Genomic DNA, 20,896 nt, shown 5'->3' on the forward strand with positions numbered 1-20,896 from the left:
ATAGCTCGGTTTTATATGCGCATTTATTAAGTGAATCTGTAAAATATAAATATGAAATATATGAATCTGATATCTCACTAATATTTGATGCTAGGATAGAACGTTTGAAAAAAAATTAAGTTTTCAAGAACTTATTCATATTATATAATATTTTTTTAGTCATGCAAGCAAAATTTTTCATGATCAAAATTTTTAACAACAAATGTGAAAAAAAATCGGTAGTATCGGCTTCACTTTTTGAACGTGATTCTATTAAAACCGATCAAAAAATGCTGCTAATTTTTTACAACCAGTTTATTAGATAACTAATTAGCGGATAAAAAGTGACAAGGGTTTTATAGAACGGGGTGTCCCAAAACGTTACAAATTTTTCAATTTTTTAGAATAACTTTTTGCAATTGTTCCTTTTCAAGCAGACATTTTTTTTTTAGAATTTGATATAAGAACTTTAATAGCAGCAGTTGAGCATAATGTATTTCTTATCAAATTCCTAAAATTTTCAAAAAATTGAAATCACCAAAAATATCAAATTTTAATTTGTTTAAAGCAAGACAATATGTGGCTTGTTTCATTTTATTCAAAGCTATGATTTCGCCAAACCACATGCATGTGCCTAATGATGATACTGCCATAAACACAGGAGATAAAAATTCGAATAATTCATCAACCTGCTTGAAATTCCTAATTGAGAAAACTATTTTCGGTTTAACCGAAGAAAACTTCCAGCCATCCATTAAAAAAGTAATGAAATTTTTTGATTCAAATTATCCAAATACATTTAATACCATTATAAGTAACATCGTTTATAATGCATTTTCATCACGAAAACAAGCATTCGATATTTACTTAAATTTTTTAAAGACACTTCAAATGAAAGAAGAAGAAATTAATCAAAATATCGTTAAACTATTATCAATTTTTATCAAACGTGTATCTACAAAGAACACACAAGAATCATATTATTTAATTGAGAAAATGATTGAACAAAATTTAATTGATAAAAATATCACTAAAAATATTAATTCAATAAAGCAAAAGAAGAAAACCAAAACCAAAATCATTTGCCATTTGGGTATAATAGAAACGATCCAATAGAAAAATACTTTTTGGATAATTATGAAGAACTATCAAAGAATGATTGGGAGCTCCATAAGAAGTATAATAAAGAAGGACATAATCCAAATGAAATTGCAAAAAATAATTCGGAATGATGAAATAGAAAAACTTCAAGAAATATCATCACAAACAAATTTTGATTTTAATCAAACAATTGAACCATCACTTTATGAAAGATGTTCATTTATTAACAAAGAAAATGTTACATTAATTGATTATGCAGCATTCTTTTCTTCAGTTAAATGTTTTAAATATTTACTTATGAATGGCTCTAACATAAATAATACAGGTAAATATGCAGTTGCAGGTGGAAATGAAGAAATTATTCATTTATGTGAACAGAATCATTCATCATTTGAAGGTTCATATGAAACAGCAATTAAATTCCATCAAAATGATATCTTTAAATATGTTTATGAGAATAAATCAGAAAAAACACAACCAAATTCAATGTTTCGAATGTTAGAGAATAAAACTAATGATTTGGTAAGTTTTTGTATTAAACAAGACAATTATGAAATTTTAGCATTTTTGGAAGAAAAAGGAATTAATGTTAATCCTGTTAATATTAATGAAACAGTAAGAAATGGAAATTTATATCTCGTTGAATGTTTCCTTCAAAATAATCAAATTCCTATAAATATTTTGTTATTTGCTTCTGAATCAGATAATATCGAACTTGTGAAATATGTTTTAGATAAAGAAGAAATTGATGTTAATGCGAAATATATTCATTTGAATAATTTGAAATATGTTTTAATAATTTGAAACAGCACTTCATATAGCAGTTAGAAATAAAAAAAAGAAATAGTAAAATTACTTTTAGATAAAGGAATTGATGTTAATGCAAAAATTATTCATTTTAATAATTTGGAATATGTTTTAATAATTTGAAACAGCACTTCAAATTTCACAAAAGAAAGGTTCCACAGAAATAGTAAATTTACTCCTTGAAAAAAGTACTGACGAAAATTCTAATTCATATTCCTCTTCTACAAATATCAAATCTTCACTTTCAAGAAATAGAAATGAAGCTTATATTGCTAATAATCAAAATCAACTCAAAGATCGAATGTATGCAGAAAACAATCGAAATAATTGTATCAAAACAAAATTTGATATAAACATACAAACATATGAAAATCATCGAAATGGCAATATACAATATAACAAATATCCCCACAAAGCAAAATGTAAATACATAAAAACAATAATATTATAAAGTGCATTATAAGAAAAACTTCAACAAAAAATTTTTGGAAACAACATTACAAAGATAATGCATAAATATTTTATAATAATCGCTTTGGGTTCAACTGAACCGAAATTTTGATATCTGCAAATGTTCTTAAGGTCTTTCTTCCGTATTTAATAATAATTTCATTGGTTGCATCATCGTTTAGAAAATGAAACAGTTTAATTTTCATATTACAAAAGTTACACACAAAAAACAAATGACTTTTTGGCATTGACATTCTTGGAAGCACATTAAATAAATATACTACAAAATTTACCAAAGTAAATATGAATTTTTTTGACAATTATACATTTAAAATATTTTTTGAATGAAAGCTACCTTTGTGTAATGTAATTACATTCTCTTAGAAACTATATTATTAGATCACAGAAATAATAAAACCAAGATTAATGAATTTTAAAATATATTTTTGTTGAGAAATCAAAAAACCATATGAAATGTTTTGCATGTCGTTTCAAAAGTGATTGCATTAACAAAGAACAAAAAAAGAGCCCCATATTCAATACACGGCAACCACACATTATTCAGTAAACTGGTACTGGATGGTTTTTGAAAATTAAAAAATATATATATTTCAAAATTCATGTTTGAATTTCAAAGAAGATCAACTTCAAAAAAATATATCACAATTGTGTAAATCAGGCCACCCCCAAATAAACGGCCACCTCACCTGTCAAAGATAACCGTTTTGGAAAGTGCCAATGACATTGGTTCAGCACCAAGCGCTCAGGGCGATTCAGCCTTACAGAGAGACACCAATTGATCAGAAAACGAACTTCCTATCTCACCCAGTTTTTCAGCTTACAGGGCACTCCGGTTCTGTCAATGAGTGTCATTTTTCGCCAGATGGGAATCTCCTTGCGAGCTGTGCGGGAGAAATCATTCTGTGGAAGGTCGGATCAGAGATCCAATCTGTCGGCGCGATTCGTTCGCACAATTTCCCAATAACAAGTCTCGCGTGGTTTGTTGATGGAACGAAATTCGCGACGTCTTCCGCAGATAAAACAGTTGCGCTGATCGACACAGGCAGCGGCAAAGTTATCCGCCGCTTTAAAGATCATCGTGAAATTGTGAATTGTGTCCAATTCACAAAAGATGGCCAAAACCTCATTGTGTCAGGAGACGACGCAGGATATGTAATGGTTAACGATGTACGAGTTCGTGAATGCGTCATTAAGCTTAAATCTAATTCACCAGTTACATCCATCTCCACAAATCCTTACTTCGTCGCAGTTGGCGGAGTCTGCGGCAACATATTCGTTGATTGCCTTTTCGAGAACAGACTGAAAATGGTTTATACGCTTCCTGGAGAATCAATTATTTTTGGTACCGCGTTCAGCCCAAACTTGAAATACATTGCTTCAAATGAATCCAATGGTACTCTTAAGATCTTTTCTGTTCAGGCACAAGACGAAGGTTCTAATCGTCTTCTGTCAGTTACTCAGAATGGAGAGCCAATGCAAGAAGTTGTGCCATCGCGTGTTGCGTTTTCGCCTGATGGCCGCTATGTAATGTGTGGAAGCTCTGATAGACTTTTGAGGATATTTGATATCGAAAATGTATTCGAACCACTTCTTAAATATGAATTACCAGGACATAAAGGCGCTGTCACTGGTGTTGACTTCCATCCGACGCATCCAATTGTTGTTTCAGGAAGTACAGACGGGACGATCATTGTCGGAGAACTCAAAGAAAGTGTATAAATGTATAAATTAAAATTAATTTTTTTTTTTGATTTCGTTTGTAAACCATTCAATTTTTAAGTGATTCCGTTTACATTTAATTTGGAGTACGTTAACTATTTCCAAGGAAATGTCTGATAGTTCTCCACTTTCAACGCCAATTCATTCAGAATCAGAATATTCGGAATCAGAATCAGATGATATTCACTCGACTCGGATCGGCGATAATTTCGAAAGTGAACCAGAAGGTGAAGATTTAGCAGATACAGTCCGCTTAGATTATAGAGCAATCCCAGAACTTGACACATATGAAGACGCAGGTTTAGATTCTGCAACATATGAACAAATGTCTGCCGAAGATCGATTAAATGCAGAGCTTGAAATTCGTAGAAGAAATCAAGCAATGCGCGGACCCGCTGATCTTGGTTGGGATTCCGATGATGAAATGTCAATCATTGGAAGGAGAAACAGAATAAGACAAAGAGCTCGTGATGGAGATCTTGATCCGTTAAATGAATTATTCAAAGTCGACAATGATAATCCCGTCATTCTTCAAGATGTCACTGGCCCTCTTACACAATATCTCGAAAGGCCGGAAATTCGTCATGAAATTGCACGTCGATTTCATGACTTTTTAATTAATTACAAAAGTAGTGATGGCGAACCATTATATATTAATAGGATCAAACAAATGGCATCACAAAACAGAATTAGTTTCGAAGTTTCATATGTCCATTTGGCACAACATACGCCAATTATCGGCATCTGGCTTGGTGATGCACCAGCACAAATCCTCGAAATTTTAGATGATGCAGCATTCGCACTCGTTACTAACAATGCACTTTTCCCCGAATTCACAAGAATTTCACCCGAAATTCATGTTCGTATATCTGATCTTCAAATCATTGATGAGCTTAGGAACTTACGTCAGATACATCTGAACGCTCTTATTAAAACACGTGGCGTTGTTACAAAGCGTACATCGGTGTTTCCACAGCTTCGAATAGTTAAATGGAAATGTTCAAGATGTGGTAATACAATTGGACCATTCCCTGTAACAGATGAAAAACCTGTTCCACCTAATTATTGCCCGGTTTGTACTGCAAAAAGTGGATTTACAATAGATACGGCTTCAACAGTATACAGAAACTATCAAAGAATTACTATCCAAGAGCCTCCTGGTTCAGTACAACCTGGTCGTTTACCACGTACAAAAGAAGTCGTTCTTTACGCCGATTTAGCAGATTGTTGTCGACCAGGTGAAGAAGTTGAAATCACCGGAATATACAAACATATGATGGACATTCGTCGTCAAGGATTTCCTGTGTTTTCTACAATGATTGAAGCTAATCATGTTTCACGGAGTGGTGATTCATATTCGGCAATATCAATTACAAAAGAAGAAGAACAACAAATAATAGAACTTTCAAAACAACCAGATATATCAAAAACAATATTCGAATCAATTGCTCCTTCAATATTTGGTCATGAAAATATTAAAGCAGCAATTGCACTTTCATTATTCGGAGGTCGTAGAAAAGACTTTAAAGATCGTCATAGTGTTAGAGGCGATATAAACGTTCTCCTTTTGGGGGACCCCGGAACCGCTAAGTCACAATTTCTGAAATATGCTGAATCGATTGCACCACGCGCAGTATTTACAACTGGTAAAGGTGCATCCGCAGTAGGCCTTACAGCGTCAGTCCATTTAGAACATTCAACTGGTGAATGGACATTAGAAGGTGGAGCATTAGTCTTAGCAGATGGAGGAGTTTGTTTAATTGACGAGTTCGATAAGATGAGTGATAAAGATCGAACATCAATTCATGAAGCTATGGAACAACAATCAATATCAATATCAAAAGCTGGAATTGTTACTACATTATTAGCTCGTTGCTCAGTTATTGCAGCATGTAACCCTATCCATGGTCGTTACGATGGGTCATTATCATTTTCACAAAATTCAGGTTTATCAGAACCAATTTTGTCTCGTTTTGATGTGTTATGTGTTGTTAAAGATGTCGTAGATTCTATACTTGATGCGAAATTGGCTGATTACGTCATCAAATCTCATCAAGGTGAAACTCATCAAAATGGATTAGATGAAGGAATTTTACGAAAGTACATTGCATATGCACGAAAGAATGTTCAGCCAAAACTAAGTGATATTGATAATGAGAAACTTGTTTCATTATATAATGAATTAAGAGAAGAAAGTGAAAAAGGAGGAGGAGCAAGAATTACTGTCAGACATTTAGAATCTATCATTAGACTTGCTGAAGCACATGCAAGACTTCATTTAAGGAATAATGTTGTTGAGTCAGATGTTAATTTTGCGATTTCATTAATATTGGAATCATTTGTTTCTACTGAGAAATATGCGAATAAGAAATACTTGGAAAAGAAATTTGGAAGATATTTGGTTTATGGTAGAGATAGAAATGATTTGTTATTACATGTAATACATACTATGGTTAGAGAACGAATTGCATTTATGAACTTAAGAAGAAGTGGAATTGAATATGAAGATAAAACTAGAAAAATTGTTATAAAGAAAAGTGATTTCGAAGCTAGAGCAAAGGATATCGGTGTGAATGATTTCCATAATTTCTATCAATCTCAAAAGTTCAAAAATGATTTTGATCAAACAGATACAGAAATTATCCGTGAAACTTAAATAAAGAAATTAATTAATACATCAAATTTGATGCACAAAATTTAACCGTTGATAATTCAGTTCGTTTTCATCGTATTTGGTGTCATTGTACGTTAAGTTCGGAGTTGAAGAAATTAAGTGCATATGTGAATTTTTTCACTCAAGAGCTTTTTCAGAAGAAGCCTTTTCAAGTAAAATGTGCAAAGAAGTTGACCAGGAAACAACCCCAAGTCATCATCACCATCATCACCATAGACACCATGAAAGGCCATCGAAGCCAGATAATGATGAAGAAAGTCAAGAAAAATTAACCGAAATTAAAGAAAAGGAAGCCCAAGCAGAACAAACGGATCCGGAATCCCCACTTGCCCAAGTTAACCAACAAAAGCCAGAATGGGAAGAACCTAAGCCATCAATTGAGCCACCAACTCCTTCTATTTATGCAGTTTCAAAAATGAATGGAAAACCGGAAGACATAAGTTCATCAGATGGTGAAACTTCTGGTAGCGCTCTTGTTGCAAAGGAAATTCCAGATACATGCGAATCATCTGTAGATGAATATATTGATCGTCTACCATTTAAATAAATTGATGTGGCACAGTTATTACTCATTTTTGTACTAACCAAGCGCTGCTTGCCAAATAATTATTAATACAAAATATTGTTTTTCATGAGCTTGAAAAAATTTTACAATTGGAGTTATTTATTGTTGAGATGGTGGTCTTGGTTATAAGTGATTAATTGTTAAATATTTCTTTTTAAAGCTTTCAACACTTACGAAATTCATTGCATAACACTGTACAGTTTTAACGTTCTTTTTCTGGTCGTCCACTTTTTGAATTGATATTTATAACGCAAAAATATAAAGTACGTAAAAAGTGAAATATTTTCATCAAAAACTAAAAAAGTGACTGTGTCAGATATTCTGGTGAAGTGCTGTGTTGTAATCATGGCCATAATAACTTTTTCATTTTTAAAAATGCATTCAAAATTGAGAAGTTTCGGCTTTCTGTTGAAAAATGATGTCACTTTCAACACAGCACATGAGCTTTCTGCAGAGGCAGGGGAATCAACTTCTATCAGCTTCACCTCATGCCAATGTTATACGAACTTCAAAATCAACCGTTAAATCAAAATTCAGTCCTCAAGAAGATTCAAAATTATTATCATTAGTTAGAGAACATGGGACAAAGAATTGGCTTCATATTTCCCAGTTAATGGGAACAAGAAATCCTAGACAATGCAGAGAGAGATGGAACAATTATGTAAACCCTGACCTTAGGAAAGATCCATGGACCCCTGAAGAGGATAAAATTCTCGAAGAAAAATATGCAGAAATCGGTCCAAAATGGAATAAACTCGCACGCTTTTTAAGTAATCGTTCTGATAATAGTATTAGAAATAGATGGATGATGATATCCAGGCATCGTTCAATAACTTCAAATCCTAAAAAGCAAATCAAGAGCCAACCAAGCAAGCCGAGTAACGATGTTGACCTTGGTCAAATTGTTTTTCCAGGAGTTGATGATTTTGATTCCTTTAACGAACCACTTTTCATCAATCATGGAATTGACTTTTCCCTTAACGAAAAAGGGATTGATATTTGGGAGAATTTTTCATTCTTCTAAACTAGTTTAAGTTTTCGAAATCTTTTTTTTTTTATTATTGAATGTGTCAACTATTTGTTTTCAATTTTTTTTGTCATTAATTTTACTCAAATCACCAAACAAATGCGCATCCTAGAATCCATTTTTTCTGACGAAGATGATGGCCTTAAAGAAGGAGCATCAGAAAAAGAAATAAACTTAAGGCCAATTATGGTTTTTTTCCACCTTCTTGTTTATGTTACCTTATTTTATTCAGATTCTATTCTTAGATCGTCTTTTTTATCCAAAACCCCAATTTATTTCTATTTGTTTAGTACCTTATATGGAATGACCTTGTCTTTACTTGATCTTTCAGTAGAAGAATTAGAAGATGAAGGTTCAACTGAATTTAATAATCAAGAAATATGTACTATATGCAAAAAAAATGTTCCACCTAGAGGCTCACATTGTGCAGTATGTCAAAAATGTTTTCCATTTAGAGATCATCATTCAAGATGGCTTGGAACATGCATCAGCAAAGAAAATTATGCTAATTATGTTTACTTAATTTTGCTTGAGATTTTGTTATCCTCTCTTATCATTTTTGATTGCATATTCACAATGTATCATTCGAATTCATTTACAGACTTTTTCACAAATAAGATTCCACTGTTTCCAACTCTTCTTTTATCATTACTTGCTTTTTATCTTTCAGTCAAAAATCTTAAATCCATATATTTAACAATTTCACAAAATCTCAATCAATATGAAAGAAAACATAGAAGCAAAATTCCTTATCTCACTGGATTACCTGCCAATGCTCTTCCATTTAACCATGGTTTTATGAATAATCTTAATGAGATTTTATCCACAAATAGAAAAAATGAAACTAAGACAAAAGCTGCTTCTCCGGGAGAATCTACTCTATGATAAATTAAGGTTTTAATCAATTGAAAATATCATATAATAACCATTACGAAATTTTTTCATTTTTAAAAAGAGTTCAACTTGAATAAGATCTTTTTGTATCATTAGATAAATCCAGTCCTGATGTTTTTTGGTTAAAAACTATGGGAAAAATCAAAAATAATATCTCTCAAAAAGTTGATTGTTAAATTGAAAAATTTGTGTAACCGCTTTATCTTCGCAAATCAAATGAGGAAACAAAATCTTTAGGACTTCCACAAGTGGTTATTACATTCAATTTTCAATAAAACCGTCCCTGGGCCAAATCTTCCCAATTTTTTTCAATCTCTTGAAAATGAAACAAAATAACATATAAAAATCAGCAAATAGGACTATTTGTTAAAAATATAGAATATGAATAAAATTTTTTTATATGAATTTTAAAAAATAATTTTAAGGAGAAGACAAATTTGTATTCTTCAATCTTTCTTTTTTAAGTTTTTATAAATATTTTTCAAGGGAAAGAAAAAATGAAAGCGAATAAATATAAATCATAAATATTTTTATTGATCATTGTTCTCTAAATCAATGATTAGTTTTTGAAAAAACCAGAAATTTATTTATAGGGAATTTAGGTTTATGATTTTTAAAAAGCAAAAGCATTTAAATAAAATAATAATCATAAAAAGGTAATCGCAAAATATAATTATTTTGTTAGTTTCATTATTATATCATAAATCAAATTAATGATTAAACACAACACATGAATTAAATTAATGATTAAAAACGAAATAAATTTGTTTACTTGTTGTATACTTTAAGTTAATGAGGTGAAAAATTGTTATACAACAATGTGAAAGAACAAAATTGAGTTCTGATCATCCTTTTTCTTCATTTCAATTCCGGGGTGGTTTCTATTAAAACTGCTTTATTGATTGAAAATTGTTTGCTGCGAGGTGAAAAAATTGAATGCCATCTCAATTTTTGAAACAAACGAAAATCAAGCATTTTCTTGTTATGAACTCAATCTGGATAGACACAAAAGAAAATGACCAGACAAAATCAAAACCACCTTACCTGGGTGTATTTCTAGAAGATCCGACGGTAATAGGTAAAAATCTCCCAAGACCATCTGCACCAAATTTAATTCAGATAAAAGAATTATTTTTACTGAAAGATAATTCTATAAAAGATGCCCAAATTGATATGTATTCACCACCAGAATATTCAGGTTCTCTTTTGGATGTTGAAACAGAATTTACTTTATCAGTTCATACCATTTAATTCTAAAATTTTCATAATATTAACTGATGTTTTTTCTTGTTTTATGAAGATTTTAATATATGTCAATAAAGGAAATTTGTTGTTTTGTATTGGAAAAAATTGAGAACAACCGTTATAACTGTTTTTTGCTGTCAATATCCTGAATGAAAACTTTATGAATCATTCAACAAAAATCTTCGATCTTGTGCTTGTTTGTTCTCAAGGTAAATTGAATCAATCCTCTCAGCATTGAAAAGGAAATTACTATCTTCCATATTACTTTTCGTTATTAATTCTCATTACTAATTCATTAAAATGGAATAAGCAAGAAGATTCCAAATTATATTTTATATTGTTATAAAGTGCATCCTTACATTTACGAGAATTGTTGGAAATTTTAAACAATTGTAATTTTGAATTGCAAATTCATGAAATTATAAAAATCGTTCATTTTTAAAAACGTTGTAAAGCAAGCTTAAATTCCTGGCTTGTGATAGTTAATAATGTGTTCATTAATGGAATAATTAACTGATTGAACATATATTCATTTTTTTGGAATTTACATTTTTAATCAATTTTTCTTTCAAACATAATTTTACAACTAATTTGGTACGTAGGTTATGAAAGAATTAAGAAAATTTGCAATCTGACATATGTCTTTGTGGCGTGCAACCGATTTGGTGATGACGATTTTACAACAGCTTTTTCTATATTTTACATTAAATAGTGTTTTTTTTAAAAACTTTATTTTTTTTGGTTTTTCCAAAATGGAAATCACAGTCGGAGGGCATTTCAAGCTCCACAGGAAAATAGGTTCTGGAAGCTTTGGAGAGGTTTACTCCGGAGAAGATACTAAGACACACCAAATCGTTGCAATTAAGTTAGAGCCAAATAAAACAAACTCACCTCAATTAACTTATGAGTCAAAACTTTATCTAATATTTTCAGGTGGAGTCTCGATCCCAAAGCTTCATTGGTATGGAAACGAAGCAAATTACCGTGTGATGGTCATTGATTATCTTGGAAAATCACTTGAAGATTTATTTCAACTTTGTCACCAACGCTTTTCATTAAAAACAGTTCTGATGATTGCAGATCAATGCATTTCCGCTATTCAGTACATACATAATAAGAGTTTCATTCATCGTGATATCAAACCAGATAACTTTTTAATTGGAGTTGGGAACAAAAAGTCACAAATATACTGTATTGATTTTGGATTGTCAAAAAAGTATCGAGATCCAAAAACACATCAACACATCAAGTTTGTTCAAGGAAAATCTTTGACAGGAACTGCTCGTTATGCATCCATTAATGCTCTTGGAGGCTGTGAGCAATCTCGCCGTGATGATATGGAAGCATTAGGATACTGTTTTCTTTATTTTTTACGAGGATCCTTACCATGGATGGGACTTGATGCCAAAAATAGAAAGGAAAAATACGAAAGGATTTGTTGTGTCAAAGCCAGCACATCTCTTGAAGATTTATGTGATGGTCTTCCACATGAATTCCTTCAATACATGCAACTTGTACATGAACTTAACTTTACAGATGAACCCGAATACGCTCGATACAGGCAGTTATTCCGTGACTGTTTCATTCGGGAAGGTTTTGTTTATGATTATCAATATGATTGGGTCGAGATCATCCAAAACACAGAACCTGGACATCCAAAACGAACTGATGGTTTACATCCACTTGTGGCCATGAAAGGTAACTGCGGTTCGAGGCCTTCTTTGATAGTCAACGTAAACGACTCCCAAAATGAGGAAACCGTTAACGATCAAAAAGACGATAAACCGCCAACTCAACAAATACCAAAAGTAACATCAGAAATTCCATCACAGCCATTTTCATCAAGGATTGTTCCCAAACCAAATAATAATAACCAACGACAGAGAAATGTGGCGAACTCAAAGAACCCATTAATGAGGACAAGAACAACAAATGGACAAACAGTTCATAAAGCACCAATACCAACGGGATGGACACCGCCTAAGAGGACGCCAAGAAAGCAATGAAACTTCTCTTTAAGGCTTTATCATTTATTTAAATAAAAATAAAAATAAATTTTTACTTTGATATTGATTTAAATTGTAAATGAATTTAAATTATTATAAAACATTTGGATGTAAAATTACAAATTAATGTTTTCATATTACATTGTGTTCGATTGATGTAAACAAAAGATAAATTTAATGAAAAAAAATATATATTATGAGCAAAATATTTACATTATTCACTGTGAATATCATGATATACTAGAATCATTTTTCATTCCTTCTTCTAGTATAAAATAATAATAATAAAATTATTCAAAGATATATTTTAGTATAGGATACAGCAAAATTATTTATGGTCATTAAAGAAATAAAATATTAAATAAAGAAATCAATTTGAATTAAATTTTTCAACCTAAAATTAAATATCTTCAACAACATCCTAAATGCAAGATATTTAGAAATCCTATTCGTTTATTTTAGGTTTAAAATTAATTTGCAAAAGTTAAATACACTTTTTATATATAATATATTTATAATATCATTCATATATGAAAATATTCCAAATATTTATTTTTCCACCATATGTTTAGCATAAACTAAATGCATTTTAATCATAGAAATGATATTAAATAATTGAAGGCAATACAAATAATTTTAAATTAAAATAAATGAAAAGCTATCACAAATTTATATATCTTATAATAAAATTTTTTTTATAAATTTTATATAATAAAATCCAAATTTGGATAAATTTCATTTATTTAGTTGGAAGATTAATTTTGTTACAAATAATATTTTTTTTATGTTATGCATATTTTTTATTAAAAAAATAAACAGTTAATATTTCTCTAAAATCATATCATTTTATTCGTTTTATTTATTAATGAGAGAAAAAGTAAAATACATCTCATTTGAGAGAGTTGATAAATTCGTTGTTTCCGTTTATGAGTGCACCAACAGATGTGGCATGCCATTTTGAGTATTGTGACTCGACACTCATTGGTGCTATGAACGCTGTTGGGATGAAAATTGAAGTCAAACGAACAACTTCTGGATCAAAGTCTATGTGGGCTGCTGGTTCTAATTGTCGAGACATTGATGCTCTTCCTTCTTCTGTTTGAGTATAAAGAATCTGTTCTTTATCAACAAGCCCTGAGAACTCTTGGACCATTGAATCAGAGATTCGATTAACCTCTTCCTGATCTTTAACAAGTATGAATATAAAAATAGATGCCTTTTTAGCTAATGTAACTAAAGCAGATCTTGCCTGTTCGGTCAGTTTCATGTTTTCATCAAGTAAAATATTATTTGCTGTGATTGTCACAATAGGAAGACGAGAAAATTTAGTAGGATTTTCAAGATTTGTCATATTACTTTTACCACCTTTTGACCTACAAGCAATAAGGTAAATTATAACAATAAAAATTATTGGTATAACAATAATTAAGAAATCGCTTTGAGCTTCCATTTACTAAAAATGTGACCAAATTAATTGACTATGTTTGTTAGATAAGTAAACGTTCGCTGATAATTTAACGGCCGTTTAATCCGATGTCAACGAGTGTTATGAGAAGATGCAGGGAAATCACAGAAAAACTAATGGAAAAGCCAATAAATTCATATTTTATGCATCCTGTTAATCCTGTGAAAGAAGGGCTGACTGGTTATGATGATATCATTGAAAAAAAAATGGATTTAAGCACAATTTTAAATAAAATTAAAGCAAACGAGTACGGATCTGCAAGGGAATGGTATCAAGATGTATTACTTGTTTATGAAAATGCTCTTAAATACCATGATCCATCAACAATTTGGTACGCCATAGCCAAATATGGTCTTAAGCAATTCCAATCAGAAGCAATCGGTATGGAATGTGAAACACCTCAAGAGTGGTATGATTTAGTTGGAAAAACAATGCGCAAGTTATCAGAAAATATTTCAAATGGTCCCGTTCCTCAAGGCGTAGATCCACTTGTTTTATCTATTGTGAAGAAAGCGGATACAATGCCACCACCATCCAGTCAGACAATTGCGGAATTGGTAGAAAAATTGAATTCACAAATTGGGGATGATAATATACATTTTGATGTTCTTTGCATTCTCAAAGAAACACAACCTTCGTTGAAGATCGAAGGGGAATCGATGACAATTGATGCCGATAAGCTATCCCCGTTATCATTGAATGCTCTTTCTTTGTATGTAAAAGCACAATAAAATAAACCAAAAATGCCTTTTATCAAAACGAAATTACCATGTTGGTTCAGCGTGCTTCTTCTTCTTGTCGACCATCCATTCGAATTTCCTGAGACGACCGAGGCAATACATGGATGATTTCTTGCATTGTTGGCATGTGAAACGGAGGCTGATCTTCTTTGATGTCTTCTTGCTACGACGGAGGAATGGCTTAACACGACCCACGAAACCTTCTTGCTTACGATCATACCTACGACGACCTAAGGCAACCTTACGTTCTTCACCACGGCTAGCTTGGGTAACCTTAACAGTGGTATGCTTCTTGCAGAACTTGCAGAAGAATTTCTTTGTCTTTGGATAATGCACCATTTGCGGAAAGGGACGACCAAACCGTAAATAACCGATTTCAAGAAAGCAGAATGTTAACTTTTATATAAACAATTGAATAACAGCAATTTGTTAAATACATAATTTTAAATAGATTATTGAAAAGTATTTTTCATTAAACATCGGTCTGAAAATCCGACATTATCATTATTTAATATAATTATTCATTTTAATTTTCTTAGTACCAAAGTGTTCACTGTTTGTATAGAGTTTTGTTCTTTAGAACATCAAGTAAAAAAGGTGGTCTGAACAATTTCTTGAGAACTTATAGTTTGGGGATATTGAGGTCAATCTCCGATAATTTTCAAAATTTGAAAAAAATTAACCCAATTATTTGAAAAGCCTGCTTCATCCAGTTTTTTGTTCACTGATGATATTTATGATATTGATGACACTGAAGTAATTGTTTCAATTGCTTGATGTTTCGAATTTACATTTGAGTCGGCTTTAATTAAAGCTGTTAAAAAACGTGATTTAGATAAAGTCAAATCACTTCTAAACGAAAAGTATTGGTACAAATGCTAAAGGTATTTTTTTATAAAAATTTCTTTTTTGGTGTTTTGATATTTTCTTGGAAATTATAAAATCAATACCAAAAATATTTAAATGATATTATTGATGTTCAAAATAATATCTCAAATTTTAATTTATTTTTGGGAATTTAATAAAATTATTTAACAGTTCTTATGATTGCTGCTATGAATGGATACACAGCGGGTCAATCTCTTCTTGAGTGAAAAGCTATTGAAGCTAAAGATGTTTTTTAATTATATTTAATATTTATTTTAATAATTCAAGGCATCAAATTAATTTTCAGTATTTATTTAAATGATTTATGACTGATGTTCACCATGCATTAATAAATGGTCATTCTGACATTGCCAAAAATTATATGTATACCTTTCATTAAATAAACTTATAATTCAATCAAATATTCGCATCATGAAAAAATTAATTGAGTAAATAAGTTGAATATCATCTTTTTGATTTTTATTCATTTTTTAATTTTAAACATGATAAATTGCTCATTTCCGTAGTTGAGTTGTAAAATAAAGGTTGATTGATAATAGATGTCAGTGCATATGATTACTTAAAAATCCATCAACCACATCAAATTTATTTTGCTCATTCGATTTATATGTTTTTTTGGTTGTATTTGGATCATTACATCATACCAATTTTTAGAAGTAGAATCTAAAAATCCTTAATTTATTCAGAATTTAACGTGTAAGTTTATTTGATAAACATTTTTTGAGATATATATATAATATTCATTAATGAACGAAAAAATGCAAACGAGATGCTCTTCTTTAAACTATGTGATGATAAAGCGATTGATACTTAATTCAAAATCGTAATATCGACATAAAATTAGTCATATAGAATATAAACAAATGTATAACATTTCTATTGATGATATTCATCACAATACCACTGGGACCTCGTACTTAACATCATAACCGTCATAACTGTTTTTCTATGTTTGGCTCATTGTAAACACGTGAAAACCGCAACAACAACACAAAATTTGAATTTAACTACCCAAAGAAAGAGGCCATTTAAATCTCGAAGTGTCATATCTACTTTTATGCATTGAAAAATCAATGAATTGAAAACTTAGCTTCTAAAACCTCATAACACCTCACTAATCTCATGACATATCAGACGCGCAAACCACATCCAAAGACAAAGTTTACTCCAGAGGAAGACGAGAAACTCAAAGAACTTGTAGCAAACCATGGTGAAAATAATTGGTATCTTATCTCAGAATTAATGCCAGGAAGGAATACCCGTCAATGCCGTGAAAGGTGGAGATATTACCTTTCACCAGAAGTATCAAATGCCCCTTGGACTGAGGAAGAAGATAATTTGCTTGACGAAAAATATCGACAATTCGGACCAAAATGGAAACTTATTGCAAAATTTTTCCCAAAAAGAACTGACATAAATGTTAAAAGCAGATGGCACGTTCATCGTCGAAGAGAAGCTAAAAAAATGAAAAAAATGATGGAAAATAAAAAAGAACGAAAACGGAAAACTGTGAAACAAGTACCACAAAACATTACGCCTGTGGTTGATAAGCAAAATCAACAACAAGATTATGATGATTTCTCAAATTATTTCATGCAACATGTAGAAGAAGAAAAAAGTTTTGAAGACTTTTCGGGTTCATCTGCTTTAGGCTGTGATTTTGCACCTTATTTCGATTATTTTTGGTAGATAAATTATTTGTTTCCAATATGTTTTTTTTAGGTCAAATTTTCGGTGCTGTAAATCAATCAAAAAATTCTGAACAATTTCAATATTTGAATGAGTGAAGTGATCACTTTTTGAATCAAAAATGCCATCACATTGAAAATTTGACTTTGTAAATGTGATAACCGCACCGAGTTTTGATAGCATCTCAATCTGTCGCTTCAAAGATGATTGTCTCTATCAATGATTAATATCTTTCGATTTCAACCTTATTGGACTTAATCCTACTGTTTGTTAAATTAACATCTGTTGTTATAGATTTATTTTTCAGAGACATTAAAATTGATAGTATTTAAAAAATGAAACTTAGTTAATGTTTGTGAATATTGATTGTAAATTATCATCGACTGTAATTGTTCACAATCCTTCATCTATTATGCATAATTTTCTCGAGTTTTTTTTGTTGGAAATATTTCGAAAATTCTCGAAAAAATGCAGCCCTTATCATCAATAAATGTTACGTGTATTATTTATTACAAACAAAAAAATGAAATTCACAAAAATCAAATATCAAAATTAAAATACAATCTGAGTCTTTCTTCGAATTTTATTATAAAAACACCACTGTATATTTCTAAAGACAAATGAGTACGAATGGGAATTATCAAATGAGCTTAAAAATATAATTTTCTTTATTTTTTGATTTGAAGCATTTTTTATTGTAATTATATTTTTCGAAATGATCGACATTTATACAATATAAAGGACCCAAAAATGTAGAATTTTATTGTTTAAGCACGATGATTTATATTTCTTGGTGATTTTGATGCCAAAATTTTCCACTTTTTCTTTCTGAATCATTAAACTTTTTCAGGTCAAAATAATTTTAAACGTACAATAAAAAATGGACTGTTCCCCAGAGAAACCAATAGCACCAACACGAAAACGTACGCGAAACAGCGCTCAAAACAAATATCAAAAATGGAAACCTGAAGAAGATGCTCTTCTTCACCAAATTGTTACATCACAAAAAAATGTAAACTGGAAGTTAGCTGAAGCACATTTCCCAGGTAAAACATCACAGCAAATTTTTGAAAGATGGACTAAAGTCCTTGATCCAACACTTATGAAAGGTTCTTGGACTCGACAAGAAGATGAAGTAATCATTAAATTTGTCACAGAAAATGGATGTAAGTCATGGACTAAGCTTGCTTCATTACTTCCAGGAAGAATTGGTAAGCAATGCCGAGAAAGATGGATGAATCATTTGAACCCAAACATAAGTAGAAGTGCATGGACACTTGAAGAAGATAGAATTCTTTATAAGCTTCATGAACAATTTGGGAATCATTGGTCTAAGATATCTCAATTTATGCCATCAAGAACTGATAACATGATAAAGAACAGATGGTATTCTGTTCTATCTAAGAAGTCACCGTCAGAGTTACAGGAAGAACCCGTTGCTACTCCAACAGCTGTTGATTCAAATGAAAAAGAAAATGAGACAGAAAAAGATTATATCCCCAAACCATTTGAAGATTCTAACACAGAATATAAGCCAAGTTGGATGAACGGAAACGCAACTCCATTTTCAATGACTCCATTTCAAGGAACTCCAATGGGATCCATATCTCCTATGTTTACTGCGGGTTCTCCTTTCTCGTTGTTCTCTCCTTGTTCCAAGCAATCGCCTTTTAGTCCATGGATAGGTGATAAGCCATCAAGGAATTTGCTTATGTCACCAACGAAGCCAAAGAATTCACCTCCTTCGTTATCAGAGAATAGAGTAGAGCTTATGAATCTCTTTGTTCATCAATGAATAAACTATTAATTATCATGGACTATTTAGATTTAGTTAATTGTATTAATAAAGCTCAAACGTCGTATTAGTTTTTGGGAATAAATTGATTTGGAAAAGATGATAATATATTGTTTGTTATTTGGCATTTATCGAAACAAAGGTTTGTGTCACTTTTGGGGTCCGTTTAACTAGTCGAACAAAGGATCTGCTGTAAATGAGTTTTCAATCTCCTCTTTTTAATGGACTACAAAGTGCATCAAGTTCAAGTAAAGGTTCATTAATACCAACAACAGGTTCTTTATTTTCAGGCTCTTCTTTGACCGGTCAAGGTCTTTTCTCCGGAATTGGAAATAATGCTGCATCTTCTTCAGCTGCATCTTCTACGACTACGCCTTCTACAACCACACCTGCCTCAATTACATCAACTCCAAGCACAACTTCTGCTTCTACAACAACAGATCAAAATATATCAACAGATGGTATAAAGTACACTCCACAAGCACTTCCAGGAGGAACATATAAGTGTACAACAATTATGGCAGATCCTAAATTCAAAAATTACACCCCATTGGAACTCAGAGTTTATGACTATGTTAAGAAAAACAAAATTGAAAAACTTCCACCGCAACCTGAAAAACCAAAAGAAGCCGCACCTGCAGCTCAGCCGTTGTCACTATTTTCAAAAACTACCGGCACAGATAATACTAATAATAATAATAAGACCTTTGGGTTTGGTGCAGTTCAAGATCATGGCGAAGGCCTTAAAATCAATTGGCAGAAAGCAACGTATCCAACTGAAATTGCATATAAGGTTGAATCAGCAGCTCCTTATTTCCAACCAATTCCAAAAATAACAATAGAAAGCAGGCAGCATGGATACTCTGGTACCTCTGAGCAACAAATTGTTCGACATAAGAATTATTCAAAATTATTTCAACCAAGAACATCAACTCACATCAAGCAGTCTGTGGTTCCTCTTGTTGTCCCATCAAAGATGTACAGCCTTGCAGAACCAGCTCCATCTTGTTTGGATCAATTCAGATTAGATGCACCTCAAGAACTAGAAAATAAATATCTAACGACAGTGCCTTCACTCAAAGAAATTGGAGATACGAAAAAGGTTGCCCATTTTAGAATCGAAAGACAAGAATTTGGAGCAATTGATTTTCAAAATACTATTGACATTTCTGGATTCGACTTCAGGAAAGATGTCGTCATCAATGAAAGGTTTGTTGATGTGTATAGAAGAAAGAGAGATATTCCAGAAGTTGGAACGGGATTAAATACAGATGCAATTATAACCTTATATAAGGTTTTCCCAAAGGACAAAAGAAGTGGGAAAAGATATAAGACAGATGACTTAAACATTGTAAATGGGTACCAAAGTCAGCTGAAGGAATACTGCTTGTCTAAAAACATCAGGTTCATTTCCTATCACCCAAGCGGGGTGCTCCAATTTGCGGTTAGCTGCTTTAACAGAGGTCCGTTTGAGTTCCCCTAAATTCCAAATTATAGCTTATTTTGAAATATAAATAAATAAAACTTCTTAAATTAAGTTTGAGATGAATACATAAATTTTTCTTTTCAATTTTTGAAAGTCTCAAAATGCATAACGAAAATTATTATAAAAAAATATTGTTCGCTTTTATAGTTTCTATCATATTTTAATTAAGGATAAGTAAATGGTTGTCATTTAAGGAAAAATAAGGTAGTTGCAGCAGAGTGTCTCGGGCTCTTTCTACTGAATTGCAAATAAAGTACTCTCCATCCTTAAATTTAGAGGATTTTGTGTAGTGGGTTTGATTTTCTACTATTGTTATGTTATCAAAACAAATTCTATATTATATAC

The 20,896-nt window shown here is 31.3% G+C and overlaps 11 protein-coding genes across 11 annotated transcripts; 9 read left to right on the forward strand and 2 right to left on the reverse strand.

Moving 5' to 3' along the window:
• Positions 1–3,075: 3,075 nt before the first annotated feature.
• Positions 3,076–4,077, forward strand: GO595_000876 (WD40 repeat-like protein; the record flags this gene model as incomplete). Its single annotated transcript, XM_067922378.1, has 1 exon — positions 3,076–4,077. One exon carries the CDS (start codon positions 3,076–3,078, stop codon positions 4,075–4,077), a length of 1,002 nt encoding a protein of 333 aa, XP_067778819.1.
• A 109-nt stretch (positions 4,078–4,186) lies between these two features.
• On the forward strand, positions 4,187–6,733 carry GO595_000877 (DNA replication licensing factor Mcm2; the record flags this gene model as incomplete). The annotated part of the gene is made up of 1 exon (XM_067922389.1): positions 4,187–6,733. The coding sequence occupies one exon, from the start codon at positions 4,187–4,189 to the stop codon at positions 6,731–6,733; it is 2,547 nt and encodes an 848-aa protein (XP_067778820.1).
• Positions 6,734–6,908: 175 nt separating this feature from the next.
• GO595_000878 (uncharacterized protein) lies at positions 6,909–7,298 on the forward strand (the record flags this gene model as incomplete). Its single annotated transcript, XM_067922401.1, has 1 exon — positions 6,909–7,298. The coding sequence occupies one exon, from the start codon at positions 6,909–6,911 to the stop codon at positions 7,296–7,298; it is 390 nt and encodes a 129-aa protein (XP_067778821.1).
• Positions 7,299–7,929: 631 nt separating this feature from the next.
• Positions 7,930–8,340, forward strand: GO595_000879 (Myb-like DNA-binding domain containing protein; the record flags this gene model as incomplete). The annotated part of the gene is made up of 1 exon (XM_067922412.1): positions 7,930–8,340. The coding sequence occupies one exon, from the start codon at positions 7,930–7,932 to the stop codon at positions 8,338–8,340; it is 411 nt and encodes a 136-aa protein (XP_067778822.1).
• A 2,894-nt stretch (positions 8,341–11,234) lies between these two features.
• On the forward strand, positions 11,235–12,488 carry GO595_000880 (CK1 family protein kinase; the record flags this gene model as incomplete). Its single annotated transcript, XM_067922423.1, has 1 exon — positions 11,235–12,488. The coding sequence occupies one exon, from the start codon at positions 11,235–11,237 to the stop codon at positions 12,486–12,488; it is 1,254 nt and encodes a 417-aa protein (XP_067778823.1).
• An 889-nt stretch (positions 12,489–13,377) lies between these two features.
• Positions 13,378–13,938, reverse strand: GO595_000881 (putative transmembrane protein; the record flags this gene model as incomplete). The annotated part of the gene is made up of 1 exon (XM_067922434.1): positions 13,378–13,938. One exon carries the CDS (start codon positions 13,936–13,938, stop codon positions 13,378–13,380), a length of 561 nt encoding a protein of 186 aa, XP_067778824.1.
• Positions 13,939–14,021: 83 nt separating this feature from the next.
• GO595_000882 (Bromodomain containing protein) lies at positions 14,022–14,684 on the forward strand (the record flags this gene model as incomplete). Its single annotated transcript, XM_067922445.1, has 1 exon — positions 14,022–14,684. One exon carries the CDS (start codon positions 14,022–14,024, stop codon positions 14,682–14,684), a length of 663 nt encoding a protein of 220 aa, XP_067778825.1.
• A 33-nt stretch (positions 14,685–14,717) lies between these two features.
• On the reverse strand, positions 14,718–15,032 carry GO595_000883 (60S ribosomal protein L44; the record flags this gene model as incomplete). The annotated part of the gene is made up of 1 exon (XM_067922456.1): positions 14,718–15,032. One exon carries the CDS (start codon positions 15,030–15,032, stop codon positions 14,718–14,720), a length of 315 nt encoding a protein of 104 aa, XP_067778826.1.
• Positions 15,033–16,703: 1,671 nt separating this feature from the next.
• Positions 16,704–17,270, forward strand: GO595_000884 (Myb-like DNA-binding domain containing protein; the record flags this gene model as incomplete). Its single annotated transcript, XM_067922467.1, has 1 exon — positions 16,704–17,270. One exon carries the CDS (start codon positions 16,704–16,706, stop codon positions 17,268–17,270), a length of 567 nt encoding a protein of 188 aa, XP_067778827.1.
• Positions 17,271–18,150: 880 nt separating this feature from the next.
• GO595_000885 (Myb-like DNA-binding domain containing protein) lies at positions 18,151–19,065 on the forward strand (the record flags this gene model as incomplete). Its single annotated transcript, XM_067922478.1, has 1 exon — positions 18,151–19,065. One exon carries the CDS (start codon positions 18,151–18,153, stop codon positions 19,063–19,065), a length of 915 nt encoding a protein of 304 aa, XP_067778828.1.
• A 196-nt stretch (positions 19,066–19,261) lies between these two features.
• On the forward strand, positions 19,262–20,548 carry GO595_000886 (nuclear pore complex protein Nup98-Nup96; the record flags this gene model as incomplete). The annotated part of the gene is made up of 1 exon (XM_067922489.1): positions 19,262–20,548. The coding sequence occupies one exon, from the start codon at positions 19,262–19,264 to the stop codon at positions 20,546–20,548; it is 1,287 nt and encodes a 428-aa protein (XP_067778829.1).
• Between the last annotated feature and the right edge of the window lie 348 nt (positions 20,549–20,896).

This window comes from Histomonas meleagridis, assembly GCF_020186115.1.
Source record: "Histomonas meleagridis strain 2922-C6/04-10x chromosome Unknown contig_118, whole genome shotgun sequence".
Lineage (NCBI taxonomy): Eukaryota > Parabasalia > Tritrichomonadida > Dientamoebidae > Histomonas > Histomonas meleagridis.